Consider the following 25,536-nt stretch of genomic DNA (forward strand, 5'->3'; position numbering starts at 1 on the left):
TACAGGGCATTGTGAAAAAATATCTTCATGTTTAAGATAAGAGTGTGATATTAATAGACTTCAACTTCATTTGTTTGGTTATCTTTAGCGGCCTCTTATGTATCCACATCTCTCTGCAAATACCAATACCTTGAGATGAAGTTTATGAAGTGTGACATGGAGCAACTCTATTGCAACCCAGTGGCCTTGCTGTGTGGTGCTTCAGTATAATGCATACGCTACCATGAGTTATAATGCATACGCTACCATGAGTCAGGACTATAGACTGCAATTGCATACTGCAGTAGAGTCTATAACAGCAATAACACCCTATGGCTGTATTCTCATATTTAAAGGAATCATGAAATATACTGCTCCCTCCATACTCATTCCAATTCCTTTTTGTTTTTGAATACTGAACTAAAACTAAAGGTAAAATATTATTTTTTTAAGCCAAATCAAATGTACATGACTGTGAACCGAAACAATCCTACTGTATATCTATGAATGTGACGTTTCAAAGTACAAAATGACTGTGTCTGCTGATATAGTGGGAGAGACCATCTTTATTTGATTGATTGGATTTGATCAGCAGCGGAAGACATGTTAATGTCAACCATGTAGAGGTTACCTTCAGTACTAAAGGCTATGTAAGCAGATGAAGGAGGTTTATTTGATGCGAACAGTTTGGTGCCTGCAGGGGACTTCAGTCTGTTACTTGTGAGTGCTGGTCTGACAGGAAAGGGGAGAGGCACAGCCATCCTAGCGTGGTGTTAGAGCATTGTACATTTCTATTCTCTCTGGTGCACTATGAGGTTGATTTAAGACCTTAATAAGAGCAGAATTAAGACAGATCCACCTGAATATGATAAATGACATAGTGACATTAGTGGAAAACTTACCAAGTCTCTAGACATACCAGGTTTAGGCTAAAAAGTGTTACTGTATACACACTGCCTGCATTATTTTAATATCCTGTTTATGAGTCTTTTAAACAGGATTATCTGAAGGTTTATCGATGATAAAGGCACACAATATGGGTTTATTATATCGCTCAGAGAGAGAGAGAGAGAGAGAGAGAGAGCGGACCATCTGTTATTCATGAAGTTTAAAACAGCAAGTATCAATCAATGTCTATCACCATTTGTGCCGCTTGTGCGTCACTGGATGCGCACGGCGCCCTGTCTGCTGCTGCTGCTGCTGCTGGATGAGAGGCTGTGCGTTCACACCCACATTCAACAGGCGCTGGTGGATACTTGTTACATGTTCAGTTTCGTCGCGTTTTATTTGTTATTTTATGCTGAAAAAAAAAATGTTGAACGGTTAAAAACAAGACTGTACGGACCTTGAAAGGAAATGTCTAGTTTTAAGGATCATTATGAAACCTTTTAAGTTAAGCGCTGTGCTGCCTAAACGCAAATCCTCTCCCATCACACCTCAGTAGGTAGATCAGAAACAAAGCAGTCACTATATTCGGAGAAAAAAAAAGCGAAGAGGATGGTGGCTCCACATAACGGATCTAACAACTTCACCAATCCGTTTGTGCAGCCGCCGTGGCGCGTCGCTCTCTGGTCCGTCGCCTACAGCTCCGTGCTGGCTGTGGCGGTGTTTGGAAACCTCATCGTGATATGGATCATTCTTGCCCACAAGCGAATGAGGACGGTGACAAACTACTTTCTCCTAAACTTGGCGTTTTCGGACGCATCGATGGCGGCGTTTAACACTTTGATAAACTTTATCTACGCAGCACACGGGGAGTGGTACTTCGGGGAAGCTTACTGCAAATTCCACAACTTCTTCCCTGTTACATCCGTGTTTGCAAGCATCTACTCCATGACTGCTATAGCTGTGGACAGGTGGGTTTATGAAATGTTACAAGAACAATATGCAGTGAATCACTGTCCAATCCCAATAACGACCTTTACTTCAATTTCTTGATTCTGTCTTTTTATTTTTTTTTAATTCGAGGAATAATCATTTTAATATAAATTCTTTTTTCATCTTTGTGTAAAACCCGTTTTGGGGTAAGCTGACAATAGTATGTACACTGAAAAACCTATTGCTTCCACACACTATGGTAGGGACATGGTCAAAATAAACTATTTTAAATGCACACACGCATGTAATCTTATGATTACAAAATGACAGATTTTATAGGCCTATATGCAGCGCTTATACATACAAACATGCAAACATATGTGTCTGTCTGTCTGTGTGTGTGTCTGTGTGTGTGTGTGTGTGTGTGTACGTCGCGACGCTACTTTTGGATTGTATTTCATTATAGTGATGGCTGTTTCTATTATTATGTCCACTAGTCTCATTGTGTCAATGAGACTATGCTAAATAACAGGTCAGTCTGTATAATGCAGTGTAGTTTACCAGCACCACAAACTAAAAACTTCCATAATTATCACATATATGTATATATATATATATATACATATATATATATATATGAAACTTATTTTAATATTTTTATGTTTCATAAAGGACTGGTAATCTCCTGCCAATCAAGTTGTGATTTTGTAGGAGCCTTCACTGCAGTGAATGCCTCCCTGTGCCATCACCCTAGAGAAGATCACCTTTTTCTCGGTGTCCTTAAGCTCTCTGACTGCCTTGCCTTCTGTCACCTGCACTGGTGTTATTTATTTTCTGTGCTCTCACAAATTTTCTTTGTACCGCCAGTTCTTTTTCATTTCTGGTTTCCAGTAATGTGGTGATGCGGTCATCACTATCTGCCGGGCTTTGATACTGATCAGTGGACCGTCATACGTCACAATGTCTGAATAAAGGGATTAGACTGATTACGGAAGCATTCAAAGACCAAACACAATGAAAGCAAAATGTATGTAGAAGCTGCATGCAGGCACAGTCTGCCTACATGTATCATAGTATGTTGTGATATTGTGCGAGGTGTTTTCCTCCAGTATTTCTCCTTGACACACAAAAGGGAACAGTGCATTTCTTCAGGCCATGCTCATTTTGGTCTGCCGCAACTTCTGCGCATTTGTATTTTTGGTCTGCAGTGTCCATTCAATTCTGTCAGCTGTGTACTAAGAAAGAGAACATCGGCATGACCTACATGATGTAGATGTAACCCCCGGTCATGCTTTTTTATAACCTCAGTATGGTGCTGTCTCCGCTCTGATGTCTTGAAATGGCATGAGGCCACAGTTCGTGATCATCTGTGAATTTGTCCTTCCATCTGACTCTGTGCAGCTAAGTGTGTTTCCCTGAGCCCAATAGCAAAATATCCACAAGTTGCAGTGTGAAAGATAACTCGTAAAGCCTTCAAGGGTTTTATGACAACACAGCAGGTGACTTTTTCCATTTCTCACACCTTTGTTGTGTTGAAACTGGGTATATGAGCAACAGTTTTGTATTACACAACCTACATACAGTTTTCCTACAGGTACACTATTGTACAACCTGTAATAATGAAAACACCACTGGACACTGAGACTTTTTCTGCACTTGAATCATCGCCTGGAGTGATTGAGAGAACAGCCAATCAAAATCTTCACATTATACAATGTATTAAATATATTTCAAAAACTGAATAGAATTCAGATCAATCTTTTTAACAGTTTACATCTGCTAAACAGACACTTTCTATATGCAGAATGTACATACAGGACACATACAGTAGATCTATTTTATTTTTCATCGTACGCCCTATGGTCTTTTAAACATTTTTACTGCGATTCCTCTGCATGCATTAACCAGTAGTAGGAAGGCTCCTTTAATGATTAATGTTATGTCCATTGAGAGCTGGAGACAGAGACAAAAGGCACATATCAGTAACAATAACAATTGCTGCTGTCCTTAACGTTCAGTTACACTCATGAAGTAACTTTCTGTTTCGCTCTAACACTCTAACACGCTGGACTTTTGGTTTTTTTGCATGACAACATTTTTGAAAAATTGAAAAAGCATTTTTTAAAGGCTACCAGCAACATCGTTCTCAGAAACACTGTCCTAGTTATTGTGGACTGTCCACAGACTGCTGTGAACCATTTTCAATGGAACTACTATCTAGAGAAGAAGTGAGGTCTGTGGATTAGCCAGCGTATTGGTGACATCATTCTTGAAAAGATGTGTTGTTGTTGATAACATTTCAGTGCTGTCAGCTCCACAAACAAAAATCGATTCAATCTTATTGTACTGTAGTGACTGCAGATATCTCATGGGTGGAAATTTCAAAACCTGACCAAATAAAACCTAAAGAATCTGAATGGCTAGATACCACTACTGGTAAATGTAATTTGAGTGAACTGACCTTTAAGGATTTTTATGATACTGTGAAGTGAGGGTGGTGGAACAGTAAACATATTCCTCCTCTCATCTGAGGACATCTGAGCCAACATTTGATATTTAGCTGTGCACTTAATGTTTGGCTACTTGCGCTAGAAGTTTCATCCAAAGTGATCTCTAAACACCGGGCAGTGATAAAGTGAGTGTTTAGCTGGTAATGTCACACCACCGTGACGTGGTTTCAAAACAATACTTTGACCGAAAGCTTCCCTGTGCAGCGTAAGGCATGACAGACTCCTAGGCTGAAAGTAAAAACATGAAATGATTTATTATTCCGCTGCTGTAATGTCTGTGATCATGCCCAGTTAATGTTGATGCTTCTCTGAATGTTCTTTGATGTGTGTGGTTGGATACCAAAGGTGTGCGTGTCTGGTATCACTCACATTGTGGTGGACTTGGCATATGCTTGGTCGATACTGTTTCCCACCATGTAAATGATTGAATTTTTACGGTGATGACCTGGTTTAGGGTCAGTTTGAAGTCAGCGTAAAGTTTAATGTTCAGCAAGTGGTTGTTGTGGTCTAGGTTAGAATAAGTCTAAGGGAAATGAATGTAAGAACATGTGAAGTCTCCATGAGGATTCAGAACATACTTGTGTCTGTGTATAATCCAGTTTAGCTTATTCAAGCATCACATTGTGGTTATTGTTCAGTGGTTACAAATCAATTAAATCAGCCTCCATTGTGCAAGTGTGTTGGATTCCAACGCTGCTCTGGTACATACTTGATTGGACATGTAACAAGCTATTCTTACAACACTGTCCTCAAGGGCCAGTAAGACACTCGGAATAAATGCCAAGCAATTACTGGAGAATAGACAGGGCATCTTTGTTGTTGTCCCTCAGAAAGTTCCAGCCAGTGAGGTGACAGGGCAAGGCCTAATCTTTACCATCTTATGAAGATTGAATTAGTGTCTCTAAGCTTGTGTGGGACTCATCTATTGAAAATCATGTAGCATTCTCAGTTGGGTTCACGTCCATCTGGTCCTGCCAGTTTGGAGTGTGTCACTGTATTATTCAGTCTCATCAGTTTCTTTTATTTTTTTTATGCAAATGAAACAAAAGAAAAAAAATTGTGTATATTTCTGCTTTACAAGATTTTGTTTGCTTTATTGTCTTAGCCCTGTGGATATGAAATATTGTTTACTTGTTCACCTTTTCCTTTAAAGGAAACAATCTAAGAGCAGCTGAGAAACCATATTCACTACAAGTCCTACATCTGGTTTTAATAAATCACCATGCTGCCACTGCCATATGTAAATAAAATAAAAAAATAAAAGCTTTAATGGTTTTAATGTTTATTTAATGTTTTCATGTTTTTGAGGCTTTGAACAACAAAGAAAAAGTTTCTTTTTTACTTTCCTGTAGGTACATGGCCATCATCCACCCTCTGAAACCTCGTCTGTCAGGGAAGGCCACCACAGGAGTCATCATCTGTATCTGGAGTCTGGCAGTGGTTCTGGCCTTCCCGCTCTGCTACTTCTCCACAACTCGAACTCTGTCCCACAGGACCCTCTGCTATGTGGCCTGGCCCCGCATGGCTGAGGACCCCTTCATGTGAGTAGTCTTTGCTTTGAAAGCCGTGGCTGTGTAGCTCAGTCCTTTTCACTTTCCATTTACACTACCAGTCAAATGTTTGGACACACTTTCTCCTTTATTTTGATGGGAAATGTTGCAATAGCTTTGCTGTGAGTTGAGAGCACAAATTGTTTGCAAGTGGCAGACACTAATCCACTGTAACAGCTTGCAGAATGACACAAGCCTCAATGGGTGTTGATGTAGACTATAAAATCTATTGTGTATGAAATTACATAGGAGTGTAAATATTTTAGAAATGTAAATACACACTACCATTTTCTCCTCTTTCTTCCCAGGTATCATATCATAGTGACAGTTCTGGTCTATGTGCTGCCCTTAGTGGTGATGGGAATCACTTACACCATCGTGGGGGTAACTCTGTGGGGAGGGGAGATCCCTGGAGACTCATCTGATAACTATCATGGACAGCTCCGGGCTAAAAGGAAGGTAAGCATGCATGAAGGGAAAACAGGGATCCATTTATTCAAGAATTCAGGTATGACCTGGGGCACCCCAATTAATAGCCGTGAACACGTCGATCTCTGAACACTGCAAGTCAGCGAGTCAGGCATAATCTGACATTTTCTGCCACTGGGCAGCCTGTGGTTGCAGGTAATTATTATATCACTGCTGCTTCATAATATACTGTAAAGCAGAATAGGAAAACGACCATTTGAGATTATTTATATACTTGTCTTCAAGAAAAAACAAGAGATTTGGGAGTTTATCAGTCTTTGTTTTGCACACCAAGGACTGCATTCAGCACAAGACATCACACAACAGTCTGCCAGCTTGATACAATTTGTGCTGATTTGTACAGCTATATGTCTGTAATATAAAACATTTAAATCATTTTTTTCAAATGAACCAAAACATCCATTATCTATATTCACTTATTCCTGTTCAGGGTCACAGGGAACCACTGATACACAGGGCCATCACAGGGCCACATGTAGACGAACAACCACACACACTCACACTCACTCATATGGGCAATTTAGAGTCACCATACATGTTTTTGGACTGTGGGAGGAATCAGGAGTACCATGCAAGCATGGAGAGAACATGCTTATATTAGTGTACTGGACAACAAAAAAAGTATAAACAAATTTTCTTCACCCAAGCAAGAACTCTGCATTGGTTAATTCCCACCCATGAAGCTAAAATGAAAAATAACAAGGGCTGTTATGACAAATATGATGCCATGTTTCAGATTCATTTTTTAGTTTAATTAATAGAAAGATGAAGAACAGTTACAGGTGCGATCATGAGCAACAGCATATTGCAGTGAACAAGAATGTGTTTTGCCTGAAGTGTGTGTGTGTGTGTGTGTGTGTGTGTGTGTGTGTGTGTGTGTGTGTGTGTGTGTGTGTGTGTGTGCGTGTGTGTGTGTGTGTGTGTGTGTGTGAAGCACTGTGAACATTTCAGGGGGAGAAAACCTTGATTCTACACAACACAACCTTTTTGGTTGTCACTTGCCTTCAATCTAATGTTTGTCCAATGCCACCAGACAGGGACAAGCTCAGAAAATCAACAGCGTCTCAGGGCATTCTGAGTTTGCCTGCACTCTGAATGAGCTTTATGAAGCCAAGGTCTGTACAGCTCAGCAGTCAGGACCTCATTCAAGGCATGTTTTTACAATTAGAGTGTTTACTGCTACCGTCAAAAATGACCAAATATGAGAGAAAAAGCATCTTACCACATATTATTGGTAATAAAAAGGGAATAAAGCCAAATTAAGCATGGCACATTCTGCAGGATCACTGGCAATACAATTATAAAATCATATAATACTATAATTCTCACTCCTGCCTCAGGTTCTTTATGCAGGTCACTGTCTATCCAAGTGACTGTATCTGTATCATCCTCTGCTCTTAACAATGTAATATCACCAAGTGTTAGGCTGTAATATTTTCTACTCAATGATCTGTATGACTGTCCGCTTGACCACCTGGCATATTAGTCATGAACCGCTTTGCTTTACAAAGATATTTTTTTGAATTTCTAATTTCATGAACTGTTCTTTCTTTATTTGAGTCACAGTACAGTGCTGCTCTAATGACATGTCACTGACAGGTGTTCTATTAGCATTTTCTCTTTTTGTGACAGAAAGTTTCACACAGATAATATGAAAAATGTAGCCTTACAATTTTAGGGGTGTCAATTGAGGAAGTTTGAACAGTTAAGAGGTTTTGTCGAATGCAACATGGAACAACCCTCACAGACATTTAGAACAAAATACAAATACATTCTTGAATCAGGCCCGTTGTTTACCCATCTTCACAAGATCATGCATTGACTGTTGGTCAATAATATGAAATCAAATTATAGGAACACACACAGGGTTAGCTCTCAGGTTAAAGTCATTTTTGACAGCATGGTCATGCCATTATAGAATATCAATGGAAAACATTACTATGCTTCCAATTTTGAAACACTGCAGTATGATTTTCTTTTGGGTGTTCATATATGTCCCAGTTCCTGAGCATCCACAAAAGTGTCACATTTTCACATTTGCCATTGCTTACTTTCTCCTTTACCTAAAAATCAGCACTGGCACCACAATGGTGGTCATCATTTCTGAGTCTTCTGGTTTGAAAATGAGTCTGTGGGGAGGCCTTCTGCACAGATCAATGAACAAGTATTTTCGTCTGGGATTTTATGTGCTGTTTGTGTATTCAGGGTTTATCCATCTGTTTTCAATGTTATATTCCAGACAGACTGCGTCTTGTTTATTTTAGTACATATTTCAAAAGCAGTTTGAATGTGTGTGTGTGTGTGTGTGTGTGTGTGAAAGGTATATATTAAAACATTTAAGTATAATTTTGAAGATGAGGCATGTTCGTCTCTCAAACTGTTTCCTGTCATCACTGGTTTACAGGGTACAGTGTATTTTTCTTAGGGATAAATGTCATGCAGGTTGAGAGTTTTGTGCTCACAGGCTCTGCTCAGAGTAGGTGACAGAAAGGAGAGAATACCTCGGAGCAATGCTGTCAAGCATCACAAAAATAATGTGTTTACTTTATTATAGATTTCTGTCAAAAGTACTAAAAAAGCTAAAAAAAACAAAAAAAAAACAGGAAAACTCGAAAAGAAACGTACTTGACTTGTCTTGACAGAATAACTGAACAGTTGCTATTTTTTCAAACCCAGTAATAAATAAATATAAATAAATATTAAATAAATATTCTTAGGTTTATACTATATTTTCCGACACCCAATCCTATAAATTTATTTATTTATGTATTTATTTATTTATGACAAACATGCATATTATTCACCAAATGGGAACACAAAATTTATGGGGAAACATCCATCAATTTACATGTAGTTCTACTGCTATTGTACTGGACTGGCAGCACATTATACAGGTCTATTCATTTAGTGATGATTAATGCTTAGAGAGACATGTTCTTTTTGTTTAAGTATCAGCCCTTTTGTAAATGACTGGTGATATAACCAGAATTTTCTACAGCGTGCGTTGCTGTCGGGCATCATCAGTACTGGTGGAACGCAAGAGACTGAGACAGGAATTTATTTTTTGTTGATTGTAAGGCCGAAGGCCACTGAAATGAAATGAACTCAAGTGGGAAGTGGTAATTTCAGAAATTACTGATTGAACAGTGTCATTATTTTGACTAGCATTTCCTAGTGATTCACATTAATGACAGATGTCCTCTGCAGCCGTCACAGGTCGGCGAGCTGGTAGGTAGCAATAAAAATCTTTTCCATCATTTTCTGTCGTCTTTATTGAGAGAAAGATTCTGCAGTTCATTTTTTAGGGTTAATCCATTCTTCCACGATCACCAGGGCACAGGTGCTCTATTATAAGCTCGTGCCTGGGGCTGCGCGTTCAAAATGTCAGTCTGAAGAGCAGCACTAATGACCTGTTGTAAGGCTGCTATAAGGCTTTTTCAAACCAAATGACTGAATGACTGGCTCAAGTACCATTGATCATCCAAACTATTGATCATCCATCTTCCGTACTGCAGAGTACTATGTGTGGGTGTGTCTCTGTGTGTGTCTATATGTGTGTATCTGTGTGTAGGGATTTGAATGGATTACCTCTACAAGATCAGATTTCTGCAGAATGAAGTGTGTATGTGATTGTGATACAGGATTCCGCTAAGCTCCAGGAACAATGCGGCTGCTTTAATCCCTGTACTGGTGTCAACAGACACTTCTGTCCTAAAAGAGATGTGTGTGCCCAGCCTTATTCCATAACTCCAGATTACAGTAAAAGCAGTTTTTGAGGGTTATTCACCTTTCCCCATTATATAGTAATACAATAGCAAATAGCTAAAAGCATTTGGGAATGAGCGAAGGCCTGAAATTACAAAACCTTCTTTGTGTTCTCTTCTCACCAGCGACTCAGACAAAAATTGAACCTCTTTCTTCACCCTGATTAACGCTCCTGCTGAAACACTCATGTTTGAATAAATGCTTTGTGCTTTATTCAGGACCCTAGTACCCTGGATCTCTCTTTTGTTTTTGCAGCAGCTTTCAACTGATGCCTTTATTCATGAACCAATGCTGACTGCTTAAAACATCCATTCTTCCATCCATCCACTTATTCCTACTTAGGGTCATGGGGATTTGCTGGAGCCTATCCCAGCTCTCTTTAGGTGGAAGGCAGGGGTACACCCTGGACAGGTCACCAGTCCATCAGAGGGTCACATAGAGACAAACAACCACACTCACTCACACTCACTCCTATGGGCAATTTAGAGTCATCAATCAACCTGACATACATGTTTTTGGATTGTGGGAGGAAACCAGAGTACCTGGAGAAAACCCACACAAGCACAGGGAGAACATGCAAACTCTACTGTTGGTTGTCGAACCAGGAACCTTCTTGCTGTGAGGCAACAGTGCTAACCACTCACCCACAGTGCTGCCTAAAATTCCACAACTTGAAAACTCTTAAACATTTTGATTGCGCCTCCCTCAAAATGAAACAGAAACTCATTAGAAGGCTCCATAAAGCCAAGATGAGCTGCAGACTTGGGTAAAAATTCTCTGTTACATCCATCAATATGACAGACTCATCACTCCAGACTGTCATTGACTTTTATTTTTTGACATGATGTTATTATAAAATATTGCTTTTAAGTTAAGAAGGTCAAATATGGTACTGTACTATACCTTTGAAACTTTTCAGAGAGGTTCATAAAAACATTTCCTTATTATGCTAAAAAAAAGTAGGGTGATATTACAGTGCATTTCTTCCAAATTAAATTTCTAGCAGACAGGGTAAGATGACTACACAGATGTTTGTTTATGTATTTTTCAGTCCACAAAGTTACAGTATTGTGCTGCACAAATGTTGTGGGGAGCTAGTCAGGATGAACGCAAAGAGACAGGTATTCAGCATGATTAACTTAAAAAAATGTTAATGCTTTCATTGGCTGAGGGGAAATGAACATTTTGCAGATATATTCAGTATGAAGATTACACATAAAAAAAGGAAGTTTAAAAATGTGTCCTTGTTACATGAATGAAAAACAGATAAAATTATTTTGCTGCTGCAAATGATAAATATGAACATTTTTAGTAGACAGCACAGAGGAAGAAAAGGGTCAATTCATGAATCCTCTTCTAATTTGCTAAATCTCTTCTCCTCACTTTTTGTTTTCACTGAGTCAGTTTGTCTTTTGTATGATCACTCAGTGGCATTCAGGCGTGCAATTTGCTGAGGTTTGTCTTTAACGTATTGTGTTCCAAATCGTTTGGCGGTACTCATTTTGGCTTCAAACTCACTAATGGCTAGTCATTTACTGGATTAATGAAGGAACATTAATCTAGTGCTGGGGCAAGCCCCAAGATTGTTTTGGTCTGTTACAATTTAACTCACTATCCATTTTATGCATTAAAAAGCTCATTAGCATGTGAAATTCATTACTTTTTTTCAAAAGCAAATCAGCATCAAACTAATACGTTTTCCCTGTCAACTCCTATTTCTTTCCCATTGCTCATTTTCATTTAGATGTGAAAGACTGCGTTGATTGATAATTGGATAGCAAAATACAGTGAGTTAGTTAAAAGTGCTTACTGCCGCTTCTTTTAAGTTCTTATTTTTACACTACTCATTTGGCTTTGTAATTATGTTTCTTTATCACAATATAAGCAATACTCAATAATAGGCTAACCTTCAAAACTCTTTGGGATCTACTCATAAATCACTAATGCTTTAAATTGAACACATCCAAATACTACTACAGTTTCATGGTTTGTAAAGCCCACGTGAAGACCTATATGAGGAAATAACTAAATATGCACTATAGTTTCACATTTATAAGCTCCTTTTAACTGATTACACCTCTTCTCATATCCATCCATCCATCCATTTTCTATACCCGCTTATTCCTTAGCCAGGGTCACGGGGATCTGCTGGAGCCTATCCCATCTCTCTTTCAGGTGGGAGGCAGGGGTACACCCTGGTCACCAATCTATCGCAGGGCCACCTCGATCTTTTATGATTTTTATTATTATTTATTTAGTACAAATTAGTAATACATTTTTGAATAAATACAATGTGCCCTAAAATTGGACAAAATACACAAAAAAAAGCCCTAGAATGTTCATATAGTATGTGCATAAAGTGACGTCACATTTCTGTATGAGATACAGCAAGCAGACCTTCTTCATGTGCAAATGTAAGGCAGGCTGACTGATACAGCACACAATATATTATAAATAAAAGAAAAAACAAGCTTACACAAAGTCCAGATGGGGACGCACAGGTGGTGAAGTCAGGGAGCATGTGGAGGTTAAAAAGCAGCAGGTAAATAATCCAAACAGTGTGAGATGTTCAGGAAAACAAACAAAAGTCCAAAATTACTAGCAAGTGGTCAAAAACAGGTAATCCAAAGAGACAGGTAACATAAGGCTAGATAATAAACCACACAGAGTAGATGAACTATGACAAGCTGCAGGTGGACAGGGAAGAGTCCAGGGAAAATTAGAGAAGGACCAAAACACAGGACTGATACAGAACCGTGACAAAGTTGTATGTATTTCTTGCAAATATTTCGTTCCTTTTGCAAGTAGGGCATAGTTGATATTTTTATGGTCATGCAAGGGCACTCAAAGTTATACAGGAAATAAAATCAAATGCTTATTATTGTAACACACAGAAATCTGGATGCGAACCTCTGGTCTATAGTGTCAAAGTCCTGCCTTTTGTGCAAGCATTCACCTCAACCATCACGCAATGATTAACGTGCATTTGTATCACAACAATATAGTGGAATACACTGTAAATGTAATTTCCAGGGGACAGGTTTGAAACAACAAGAGAAAATGATGAACTGTTTGTAGTTAGTTTAGATTTTCTCCTGTTCACTGCTAGAGCTCACACTGAGTGGATTTCTGTTAATCACTGCTCATGGATACTGTCTGGTACATCATCCGATTCCTGCTATGAGCTCTTTAGGTGTGATATTCTGTTCACTTGTGTCAGTGAAGTATATTGTGCCTGGTGCACGTTTCTCCTCCCACACACTTCCTCCCAGCAAGGGATCAAGCAAATCCCTGCAATCAAGACCACACTTTGACATTTAGAGCAAAAACGCCCTTTTTTCCACAGTGTACAATTGATATGAAACAGCCTTTAGATTACTAAGACATGTTCTGTGGGCTATTTGGTTTGGACAGACCTTCTGTATTTAAGTGGAACTGAATGCAAACACTTGTGGTTCTACTCTCAGATCTGATGGAAAGGCTTTGATGACAGTAACTGCAGGGTCCAGCCAATTGCTTGAAGCTATCTCTCCTGGTTAAAAGCATATACGTTGGTATGTGAAACCCTTGGTATGTCCTAGTTATGAGACACACCTACTTCTCTGCTGTGCTTTTCTTATAACAAAATTGCCATAGTCATAATAACCATCTTGCTAAAACTGATGAAACAGGCTCGTGATTTAGTCATTCTCTCACAAGCAAATGCATTTTTAGCATGTGGTATATTCACAGCAAGGAGCAGCTGTTTTTGAGAAGCTCATTTTTGCATCTATCATTAGCGGGAACTGTGGCTATGCAAGGAGCAAAATCTTGTTTGTTTTTTTTTTTTAACATTAATAAAAAGGAATTGTCTCCCACTTCCTTAATACAGAAACAGAATAGGTATCTGCACCAGGTCATGCAGCATTAAAGCTGCACAGGAGCCTCACCTGCTGCACTGGAAAATTGACTTACTTCTTATTCATAGGATCAGATTCTGGCATTTTACTTGGTGACAAAATGTTTGACTTACTCTGCATTTTCTATTTCATATAAAATTATATATTATAATTGAACTGACTGCAGTAATTGCCTAGTTTTCCTTTTATTTGCAGCCTTTCGAATCTTCCCACTAATAAACGTTTATACCTGCTTGTTTCCACAATTGTGATCAGTCCATTATCTTTCTCAAAAATTGGTGTGCTCCTAGTGTAAAGGTTTTGCTGATTCACTAATCCACACAAATTTTTCTCAGTCAGTTGTTCAGTCACCCAATTCATACAATAGATTGTATATGAATATAGAATGTGTACAGCATTAAAAACTGGCTTCTTGGATCTGACTATGTTGCACAGCAGACCAGACCGCACAAAACACAAGGGAGATATTGATGGTTATATTAAATGCATTGATCTCAGTATAGTAGCACCAGTAATCCTGCCATGATCCACAGAATTCTTGCATAGAGTGCAATTACTGTAATTATCATTTTGATTTCTTCTCCTCTCTGCATGTTTTTGTTCCACTGGTGTTTATAGAATAGCAATCCCCAAACATCAAAGTGATAAAAATAGATTAGATAGCCTTCCTTTGAGGTCTGCTCTACCTTTCCTGTATTTGTTCTTCTTTCATTTCCTATTCTCTCTGCTCTGTCTGAGACCATTTGTGGGTAAGATTTTCAACTCCGACCTAAGCAGAAAATCATTCAAGGCTCTCAGAAAAACAATTTTTTGGTAATGTTGAAGATTACTCCTGTAACTCAGGGTTAACAGAAAATATAGGCATACTTGTATTTACATTTAATGTAAATTAAATACTTAAATAATCCTTGCTTAGTGGTTTTTGGCTTTACCTTTTAAGTGGTTTATTTTGTTTGTGCAATTAGGTTTTATTTGTTTACAGTGCTGTGAAAAAGTATTTGCCCCCTTTCTATTGGTATTTTTCAGGACTGTCTCCAGGATGTTTGCTTTTATTAAACAGTGCAGCGCGTGCATGCAATCTGCAATCAGAATAGCCTCCTTGACCTCATATTTATATGCTTGTCACATATTGAGAAAGTTCAGTTAATCAGAATGCTGCAAAATATGTGAGAATGAGTAAAGTGACTACAATACAAAATATATTAATAGACACAACTGACCAGAAATAACCAATTCTGGTCAACAGGCATATTGTATAATGTGTTCAATAAACAGGTTTTATGTTTTTTAAGACAAGAAGCACATTTCACATTGTCTGGCAGGCGGTTCCAGATCACAGGAGCGTAAAAACAAAAAGCTGCTTCCCCAAATATGGAGCTGAGTGACTGTCTATCTGACTGTTGATATTTTAAAAGAGCATCAACATCTGAATTAGGAATGAACTGACTATCAATTCTACAGAAATAATTTATATTGCTCCAATATATTTTGCATATGAGTAGAGGCTATTTGAAAATCAATTCCATATTTTTAACATTTTTATTCCTTTGTGCATGATTATGGGTTCTGGATGTGCAGCAGCTCACCTGTAGTTTCCTTTGCAAGGCCTGTCAAAACAATTTACAGTAATTTATATGCCACACTGGTTCTGGATTTTCTATAGAGTTTCTAATTGTAAACAAGCAAATATATCATCTTTTAAATCGTTTGTTGAAAATTATTTTAGTCAAAGGACTTTTATAGTTTTACCAAATGAATTTTAACTCAGCCTTTACCTTTATATACTTTGTTTGTGTTGTCATTGCTTTTGACTGATTACTCTTCATTTGGACTCTTATTCTGGACTCTGTTTTGCATTTCGACCCACACACTTGATATCGTGACACAGTTATTTTTCTTTATTCCTAGGCTTTATATTTGTGTCAGAATGACTCTCTCCTACAGTGATTTGATGTGGCAGTAATTGAATTTGTAAACTGTATGAAAACAGTATAAGTCTGTCACAAAGAAGTGATCATGTATGTTTTTCCAGTTGACAAAAGGGTACCATCACTTTATGCAAGATGTGCACACATGCTCAGACGTTTTTGTACATGCAGCCATGCTTTTCCCAACAATATGAACACAAGATATTGCTTGAAATATTTACTTTGCTGTCTGATTATCCCCCATGATGAAAAATATGCAGCTGTGGAGCAGAGGTTTTCTACATCTCAGTGTTTTGTGATGTACTCACTGCCCTAAAGCAAGTGCAGTAATGTTGATATAAACCACAGTATGAGCTCACCTAAACCTCATGTGCTTCTCACAGGCTATACTGTCAATATTGTTTATGTAGGTACGTCAAGAAGAGAATATTGTCTCACTATCGTGCACAAAACTGTGGTGCCAATGGACTGGATTTTGCAGTAAAATACTTGAGGAACAACACATGCTTGTATGCTCTGGTATTTTCAAGACTGCATTGATTTTTGGCATTTTTTTCACGGCATTATATGTGCCTCTGAAAGCATGTTTAAAAATAAAAAAAAAGGCTATGGCTATTGTTATATTCTGAACCGTTAAAATGTCAGTGACTGGCTGATAACACAGGCACAGTAAGATAGATTTGCTTGTTTATTGCATCAACATCTTGAGTGAGGGATGGCATTTATGTGTGTTTAGAATTCAAAAATACATAATTCCACTTCTACTATTATGGGACATATGGTCGTTAAAGTACATAACATGACATGACATCCAGTAGACACTGTGGTAAAGCAGACACATAGTTCAAATGCTTCAGAAGTGAGGCTAATATAAAATATCCCATGTATATACATATAATAAGTTAAATAGATTGTATTGAGTTCTCTGGCAGTCCAAATATGGACAGTTTAGACAAGACCCAAGAGCATTTAGGAAATGTATTTCTCTTCATTAAACTGATTTATTTTAGCCTATTGAGAAACTGGACACCTTCCATACAGAGAGACCTTAACTATTAAAAAAGTAAATGAACATGAAACCAAAGAGTGCAATGCAATTTCCATCAATGGTTCTGTCTGTGGGCAGCACAGTGGGTTAGTGGTTAGCACTGTTGCCTCACAGCAAGAAGGGCCCGGGTTTGCAACCCATCGGGGGCCTTTCTGTGTGGAGTTTGCATGTTCTCCCTGTGCCTGTGTGGGTTTTCTCCAGGTACTCTGGTTTCCCCCCACAGTCCAAAAACATGTATGTCAGGTTGATTGGTGACTCTAAATTGCCCATAGGAGTGAGTGTGAGTGTGTGTGGTTGTCTGTCTTTGTGTGTCTATATGTGGCCCTGTGATGGACTGGTGACCTGTCCAGGGTGTACCCCTGCCTTCCACCCAAAGAGAGCTGGGATAGGCTCCACCAGATCCCTGGGTCCATAAATAGGAATAAGCGGGTATAAATAATGGATGGATGGATGGATGGATTTTGTCTGTCACATGAACTGATCCTGTTAACATAAATTGTCTCTGGCCTGATAGCTTATTCTTCTCTGCCATAGACCTGCACTATTGCTTCATAAACATCGAATCATGCAGTTACAATATATGGCCACACTGTTGCACAGGATGGCATATAGTTAGTGTTGTTTTCGGTAAATGTCACATCAGATGTTACCAGCGTGCTGCCACCAGGGTTGACCCAGAGAAGCTATCCTGTCCACACTTTCGTCACGCAAAGTACCAAGTGTATGGTTCACCATTGTTTAGCAGCCACACAGTACTGCTTACAGCATGGCAATTGTTATGCCATAAATTTCATGAAAGCATGCACTCAAAACAAAGGGTGCCAGGACTTCTGTTTAGATTTCAGGAGGGACTCTGATGTCTGGTTTGTCTCTGGTAGCATCCCTGTCCAGGATGTCTCTGAGGTGTCCCACAGTATTATGTATCATGTCCTCAATTATCACCCAGAGACAATCTACAGCAGTTTATTTGTCTCACGAAAAAGAGACTGGGTGATTAAACTAATTCTGCACCCTATGATTTACGTCCAATGCCAGGTGAGGAGCTACAGACCAGCTTTTAATTCCCAAAACAAGCCTGCAGTTTTTTTTTCTTACCTTAAATGTAACTAACTTTACCATGTATGTGAACCTATGAAAATATTCTGATCACTACTAATAAATGTGGATGTAGGGCCAGGTGAAGTTCTTCCGTGAACACTATTTTTTCTGTCTGCTCAGAAAATGATTCTATGAAACACTTTACGACCCACTGAAACTTTGCCTGTAACCAGGGATAAGATCAATTACCCTGGTGTATACAGCAGCAGATTAGTTGTAGGACAGAACTGGCACATACTGTTTCCATTACTGTTCCAGTTGCTTTCCATTAGAGCCTCACAGCAATACATCTGTCTGTTGCCTGTTGTACCACATGTTAACAAAATGGTCAGATTCATAAATGTACTAAAACTACATGCACCACATTCTTCTCTCCAGTTTTGACTTGAAAGACAGTGATGATGGGGCAAGTTGTTTTTTTTTTTCTTTGCTGTGTAATTTTCTTTTGTTTACACACTGCTGTTCTTTCTTTCATCTGCTCCAGGAAACCTAAACACAGCATAAGAGTGACAGCTTGTAAATGCTACCCATCATTTTTTCTCTTTTCTCTTGCAGGTGGTGAAGATGATGATCATCGTAGTGGTGACCTTTGCCCTCTGCTGGCTGCCCTATCATGTCTACTTCATTGTGACGGGTCTCAACAAGGGTCTGAGTAAGTGGAAGTACATCCAGCAGGTTTACCTGTCAGTGCTGTGGCTGGCAATGAGCTCCACCATGTACAACCCCATCATCTACTGCTGCCTCAACAGCAGGTGGGTATCAACAGACTAATGCTGACAAACTACAAAACAAATAGTTGCAATTGAACATTCCCTTTTACACTGTTACTAAATGGAGACAGTAAAAGTGGAAGTGATTGTAGTAATACACAATACCAGTATAATTAAGTACTAGTACTTGTTTTAATAAACAAACAACATGCCAAAAAAGTTACATGGCATGGTTTTATTAATTAGAGACTTTGAAAAAAAAACTACTATCTTTCTGTCTGTGTTTAATAATTATTTGAATATTTGAAGTATTTGGTGTATGCTGTAGCCTTGTTGCCTTCAGAATAGGGTCACTGCCAGGATCTCATGTATTGTTGATTTACTTTTGAGTACTAAATACAACACTCATACACCTATTGGCAATTTTTTTATTTATCACTACAATCATTTACACTTGTGCCATAAAAACCTTTAGGCACACCTGAATAGAATCTCTTCTCAGATGCAAAGCCACTCCTTGGTGCAGTACTAAACATAGCATATGCTGCTTCTTGGAAGAAATACAGGAATCATGCAGTAGTCATTTACCTGAAAGTGCTGTTTAAAATTGCCTATTTGACAAAAATTTGATTTGTACTTATTTTGCACATGTAATTTCCTCTCCAATTTCCAATCCCTGCTGCTTCTCTGCCTGCCAACTTTTTCCCTCTCCCTCCCTCAGGTTTCGAGCTGGCTTTAAGCGAGCATTTCGTTGGTGCCCATTCATCAAGGTATCCAGCTACGATGAGTTGGAACTACGTGCCACACGGCTGCACCCAACACGCCAAAGCAGCATGTACACACTGTCACGAATGGATACCACCATGTTGGTGGTTTATGACCCTGCTGAGGGCGATGGTGGTATCGGAGGTGGCTCTGGAAGGAAGCACTCCTTGTCCGCAAGGAAGAGGAGCTACATCACGTCTCGCCACACAGAGATCACTGGATGCAACGGTGGCAGTGTGAAAACACAAAACGGAGGCACTCCAAATGCTCAGCCTGAGGAGTTCTCATGAAGGGCATTTCCACAGACATGCATACACTATAATACATACACACAGGCATGTGCATGTGAAAATGTTATAAACAACCATAATACATTAATAATAATACATACCAACACAGTGGAGAAGGTTGGCTTAATTTAAACATAGAGGCAGTGTATGAAGATGCAGAATATGTATAGCTGGATATTGAGAATAGGGTTAGGGTTAGGGTTGGATTACATGGATGGATTACATGGCATTCAAGGCACAGTTCCGAAGAGCTAAAGGGCTCAGGGTGCCACAGGGCCAAAGCGTCAATTTAAAGTCACTGTTATTATAGTCAAGAGTATGGATGTCCTGATCACATTTTTGTTTTTGTTTTCTTCTGGTCCTTTAATATTGAAAACAGCCAATATCATGGTCATCTGATATTTGTTTTCTTCTATATTTCCATTCACTTTGACACTGCATTTTGTTTTTCAGTATTTTGTGTGCTATCTTAAAGAATTTATAGGATATCTATGGAGAGGAATGTCCATGTGGATCTCCTGAATAAGCAGACTACTCAAGCTCAGGATTTATTTTCAACCAACAGCAGGAATTCTGAGTTATGGTTAACGTGCACAGTACCCCAGGCAGGTGCTCTGGTGGGTATGATGGGGGCCTTTATATGCCTGTGCCTGTGGGTCTATTGATCCGTAATCCATCCATGTTCGGGTGCAGACTTAACAACATACAAAGTGAGCAGTGCTTTTCTTGTACAGTGTGATGTAAATTTCAGGCAGATACATTGGAGTCTTTCTCTTCTCCAGTCAACGTTCATCTCTGTTCATACATTGGGTAACTGTTTCTTCTAAACATTCAGCTTTGATTGTGATTAGCATTTTAAAGCAGTCAGTGTACTGGTGTTTTGTTAATCATCCCATGGTTCAATTCAACACTTCTGTTGGAGTTAAGTTTGTTAGAACGGCAAGACCCTAATCTGAAAATATTTCATTGTGCTTGTAATTATGTAAGTATGTCATAATTTTCATTTCCATTTGTAAATATTAACTGTGATCCTTATTCAATACAGAGAACACACTCTGCATCCATTTTCCCTCGAAGCCCGAAATGCACAGCCAAGAGTCACCAGTGAGAGAATATTCATCCATTCATTTTCTATACCCGCTTATTCCTTAACCAGGGTCATGGGGATCTGCTGGAGCCTATAACAGCTCTCTTTCAGGTGGAAGGCAGGGGTACACCCTGAACAGGTCACCAGTCAGTGAGAGAACAGTTCATCGAAATCTGCATGGCTCCATATGTGGCTCTGAGTTTGTCTCTGAAAGTGTTGAAGCTCAGTTTGGCTCTCAGTTATGTAACTGTTGTAAGGAACATGCTTCATTGTAGCTAGAAAGTAGCCAGAGGCGAAATCCAGTATACGTTTATCAATACACAGGCTGCTGGAAAATGTGCAGATTGAAAGTGAATTATCCAGCTAGGGACTGGTGGGTCTCATCAATTTTACATTTTCATATAAGTGAAAGTAAAAGTAAAAGATGTTGCACAGTGAAGTTCTGTCATTCTATGGTTGACTGTTCTGTAATGTTAAAGAACAGAAAGCAGGATCATTTTAGTTACTGGGGGGTGTTATCCTGCTTTGCATTCATTTTATATTAACTCTCCAGTGCTGAACCTGCGCCAAGACTTTAGCTTGTGCCATATTGGGTTTGCAGTATGATAAATGCAACCATGCAGTATACAACAACACTCTACGGTTCCACCAAACTGTTGTCATTTTTTAATAATTGTATTTTTTTTATTACATTAAATATAGGGTGTTTAATCTTACATGTATGTATAATTAAAAACAAGAGGGTTACACACCTTTAAGAACGTAGGGCCACCGTGATGACCTATATTTTTGAATGCTGCAATGGATAGTTTGTTATTACGTGTGTTGTTCACTGTACATATACCATGCCGCCACACTGTTATGACCACTAATAAGTGAGAGGAAAGCTTTACTGTATGTGTTCATGAGTGTTGCTCTTTTTCAATGCTGTGAATTAAATGTAAATACAGTTTTGTATAGTTCAGTTTCACTTTCCTTATTTTTGAGGGTCTGTTTTACACCAAACATCCTTAAATTAAAGAAACTGCAAATTATTTTTAGTGTGTTGCTGGTTGCAGAAATCAGAACCATACAAAGACATTATACAGATATATGTCTTTAATTTTTATTAGCAGTTCTGAATGTCAGAGGACTTCATGAAAGTATTTACTCAAGAATGTGAAGCAATTTTGTCGTGTGCATTTCAGTGGCATGTATTTTTATGCTGATGTGTGATCATTTTATTGAAGTGGTTGAATATTCGTATGTGGTAATTAAGTAATTTCACGTCTCTGCATAAATGTCGGTGTTTTGCATGAATGTACAGGACAGCATGTGCCTCTCTGTGGCCGTTCCTTGTTGTGTCTTTAAAGAGTAAGAAGTTAATTTCAACCTGAGCCTAATTTTTTTTTGTTATCATCTTATCATCATGCAGTCAGTTCTGATTTTTTTCATTACTCCTCTGCATATTTTTGTTCCTTTAACTTTGCAGGTGGCACTGCTTTCATCATTGTTATTATAAATCAGCTCTCAGGTTGAAAATAACCAAAATTATCCTTCACAAAAATAATTAAAATTAAAAATAGAATTTCTATCAAATGACCATTATTTTTGGTAACTTCAGATAGTAATCATAAGAACTCATTGTTATTGAGAGGTTTAACCAACTATAAATTCTACTCTCTACTTCACAGGGGGAAGATTTATTTGTAGTAATAAACTGACAACTAAGTGTGTATCATATTTGGTATTGTAAGAACTAAACAAGATTTTTATTGCTTGGCTTTGGTCTGTAATGATGTATTTCCTTAATGTAGCTTTACTGCAGCAGTTTTTGTTATTGTGTGATTACAAATGATGATCAAATGTAGTTGTGACTTGTTGCAAATGCAGCTCAATTTTGATTAAAAAAAAATTAACAAATGAGTAACTACATTTTTTTGGTGTTATTTGTCAGAAACATTGCAGACTATTGTAAGAATCCAATTTTCATTAGCCCAGTTTATTTATATTTCTCAGTTATATGTCGTGTGTTATATACATTGGAGATTGAACCTTATGGGAGCAACCTACATTTATGAAAAAAAGATGTTTTGCTTCTATCCAGCTTCATAATTATTTTGCTGTTGTAAAGCCTTTTACATGGGACAGCCAAAAGATAATTAACTTGCATTGGAATATATATATACGTTTACTTATGTTTTGAGTTTAGGAACCACTGTGAAACATGAAATTGTGCTTATTAAAGTGTCATTCTGTGTTGTTGTCTCTGTCTCAATAAATTTTTACAAATTTGTCTTGTACCAGTGTGAACATCGGAGCTGAAGGGTTTAGTCAGGACCACCATCTAAAGTTCCACAATTACAATTTACAGTTTTTCAAAGATATGTCTCAACTACAGGTTCAATTTCAACACCTTTTGATTGAAGAGGAATTGCATTTGATCCAGTGTGTGGATATCAGGCTAAAGGCCATGTGAGCATGACCAAAGGCAAAAAATCAGAGTACCAGCCAGAAGGTTCTCATGACACACAGAAAAGACAAGAAAGCTAACTGAGTGAGTTATCTTTTCTTTTTCTGCTGTTCTGAGAGGAACCTAACTGAATCAAGGCTGCTGCCTTATTTGCATCTCTTTCAAATTACACCTGCAATGCTTGGATATAATGTTTCATCTGAATATTACTAGAGCGTGGCTTGCTGAATCTGAGAATGGAATTGAAAACAACATGCAATAGAGAAATGTGTATGTAACCAGCCCAGGCACCAAACCAATTAACTTGATTTTTCATTTACCTTTTTTTATATGGGACTTTTTACTTGTGATTGTTTTTGTTGAGCTTCAACCTGTTTCAAAGGTCATCAGAAATGGCTAACCTAACTCAAAATGATTATTTTTGATGTATGATTGTATGATGTATGATTTGTATGATTATAATTATAATTATCAAAAACACAAAAGGCAGAAATTGATGTTATGCTTCCATGAGCAAATATGTGACCTGTGACATTAGCCCTGTTTGGTTGCACATCTTTTTTTCATTCTTGTTATCAAAAGATCACAGTTTAGTTATTGAAGGTTGTTTATACAATAGGAATTATGGAAAAGCTAATAAATGGCAAACTGAAGCTGATGACAAAAGTTGAATGGGAGTAAGTGGATAAAACAATGGATAAAAAAGCAGTGAAGGCATTCACAGTATGTAAATACACTAGGGCAAACTCCCATGTACCCTCAAGCACCCTCGAGAAGGTATAGAGCTGGTCCATTGTTCCACAACCAGGACAAAAATTGTGTTGTTCCTCCTGGATCCGAGAATCGACCGCTGGCCGGATCCTCCTCTCCAGCGCCCTGGCATAGACCTTCCCAGGGAGGCTGAGGAGTGTGATCCCTCTGTAGTTAGAACACACCATCCAGTCCCCCTTCTTAAAAAGAGGGACCACCACCCCAGTCTGCCAATCCACAGATGTGTCAACCATGACAGCCCAACAACATCCAGAGACTTGAAGTACTTGGGGGGGGGGGGGTCTCATCCACCCCCGGTGCCTTGCCACTGAGGAGCTGCCGAACTACTTCAGTGACCTCGGCTTGGGTGATGGATGGATCAGCCTCCGAATCCCCAGCCCCTGCTTCCTTTATGGAAGACGTGTCGATGGGGTTAGGGAGATCATCGGAGTATTCCTTCCACCATCCGACAATATCCCCAGTCGAGGTCAGCAGCTCCCCACTTCCCCTGTAAACAGTGTTGGCAGCGCACTGCTTCCCCTTCCTGAGGCACCGGACGGTTTGCCAGAATCTCTTTGGGGCCGACTGATAGTCCTTCTCCATGGACTCACCAAACTCCTCCTAGAAGCAGTTTACCTTGGGAGACTCTGCCAGGGGCATATAGCCCTGGACAACGTAGCTCCTACGATCATTCAGGCACTCACACCCCTCCACCATGATAAGGTGGAGATTCAGGGAGGAGCCATAGTGTATTAAACGTATTTTATTCTACAGTGACCACTGCTAAATAAAGCAGCACATATGCAGGAGCTTGTCTCACTTTGCTTTAAAGTCCAGGCAGCTGGTTTGTGATAATGATTTGATATGGTTTATGCTGTACAGTATTCAATAAATCTGTCTCTAAAGAAAAAAAATAAATAAATAACTGAACCTTATACACTGTCAATATATATCACCAAAACAGTGTTGGATATATGCTCTGCCATATTCACATCTCATATAGCTTTTACTGCTGAAACATGCAGTGGCATGTTGTCTAGTCAAAACACGCATTGAATGTGTTCTGTTGATCAGCCCCTGTGTTGAGTCTCAGTAACTACTGATAAAGAACCGAAAAATGCACATATGTGTTTTTGAGTCGATGCACTGCAAAAATAGCAGTGTGAAGACATGATATTTTACTCCTCATACAAGCATGGATCTGCAACACTTAATAAGGCAGTTCTTACACAGCAATCCCTGATTACCGCATATGGTTTAGCAACACTGGCCTGCTGCTCTGCGTCAGACCACTTGGCAGGTCAGTCATTTTTAGAACAGCTGCTCAACCCAACCATTGTGCAGAAATAAAGGAAAAATAAAGATTAGCACTGGTGCTCCCAAATACGTTTTTTGTTT

General features: G+C 38.8%; 1 protein-coding gene across 1 annotated transcript; it reads left to right on the top strand.

The window, feature by feature from the left end:
- Positions 1-1,225: 1,225 nt before the first annotated feature.
- Positions 1,226-22,626, top strand: tacr3a (tachykinin receptor 3a). The gene is made up of 5 exons (XM_026303454.1): positions 1,226-1,835; positions 5,660-5,848; positions 6,166-6,316; positions 18,640-18,836; positions 19,516-22,626. Exons 1-5 carry the CDS (start codon positions 1,477-1,479, stop codon positions 19,847-19,849), a joined length of 1,230 nt encoding a protein of 409 aa, XP_026159239.1. The 5' UTR covers positions 1,226-1,476; the 3' UTR covers positions 19,850-22,626.
- The last annotated feature ends 2,910 nt before the right edge of the window (positions 22,627-25,536 follow it).

This window comes from Mastacembelus armatus, chromosome 1, assembly GCF_900324485.2.
Source record: "Mastacembelus armatus chromosome 1, fMasArm1.2, whole genome shotgun sequence".
NCBI lineage: Eukaryota > Metazoa > Chordata > Actinopteri > Synbranchiformes > Mastacembelidae > Mastacembelus > Mastacembelus armatus.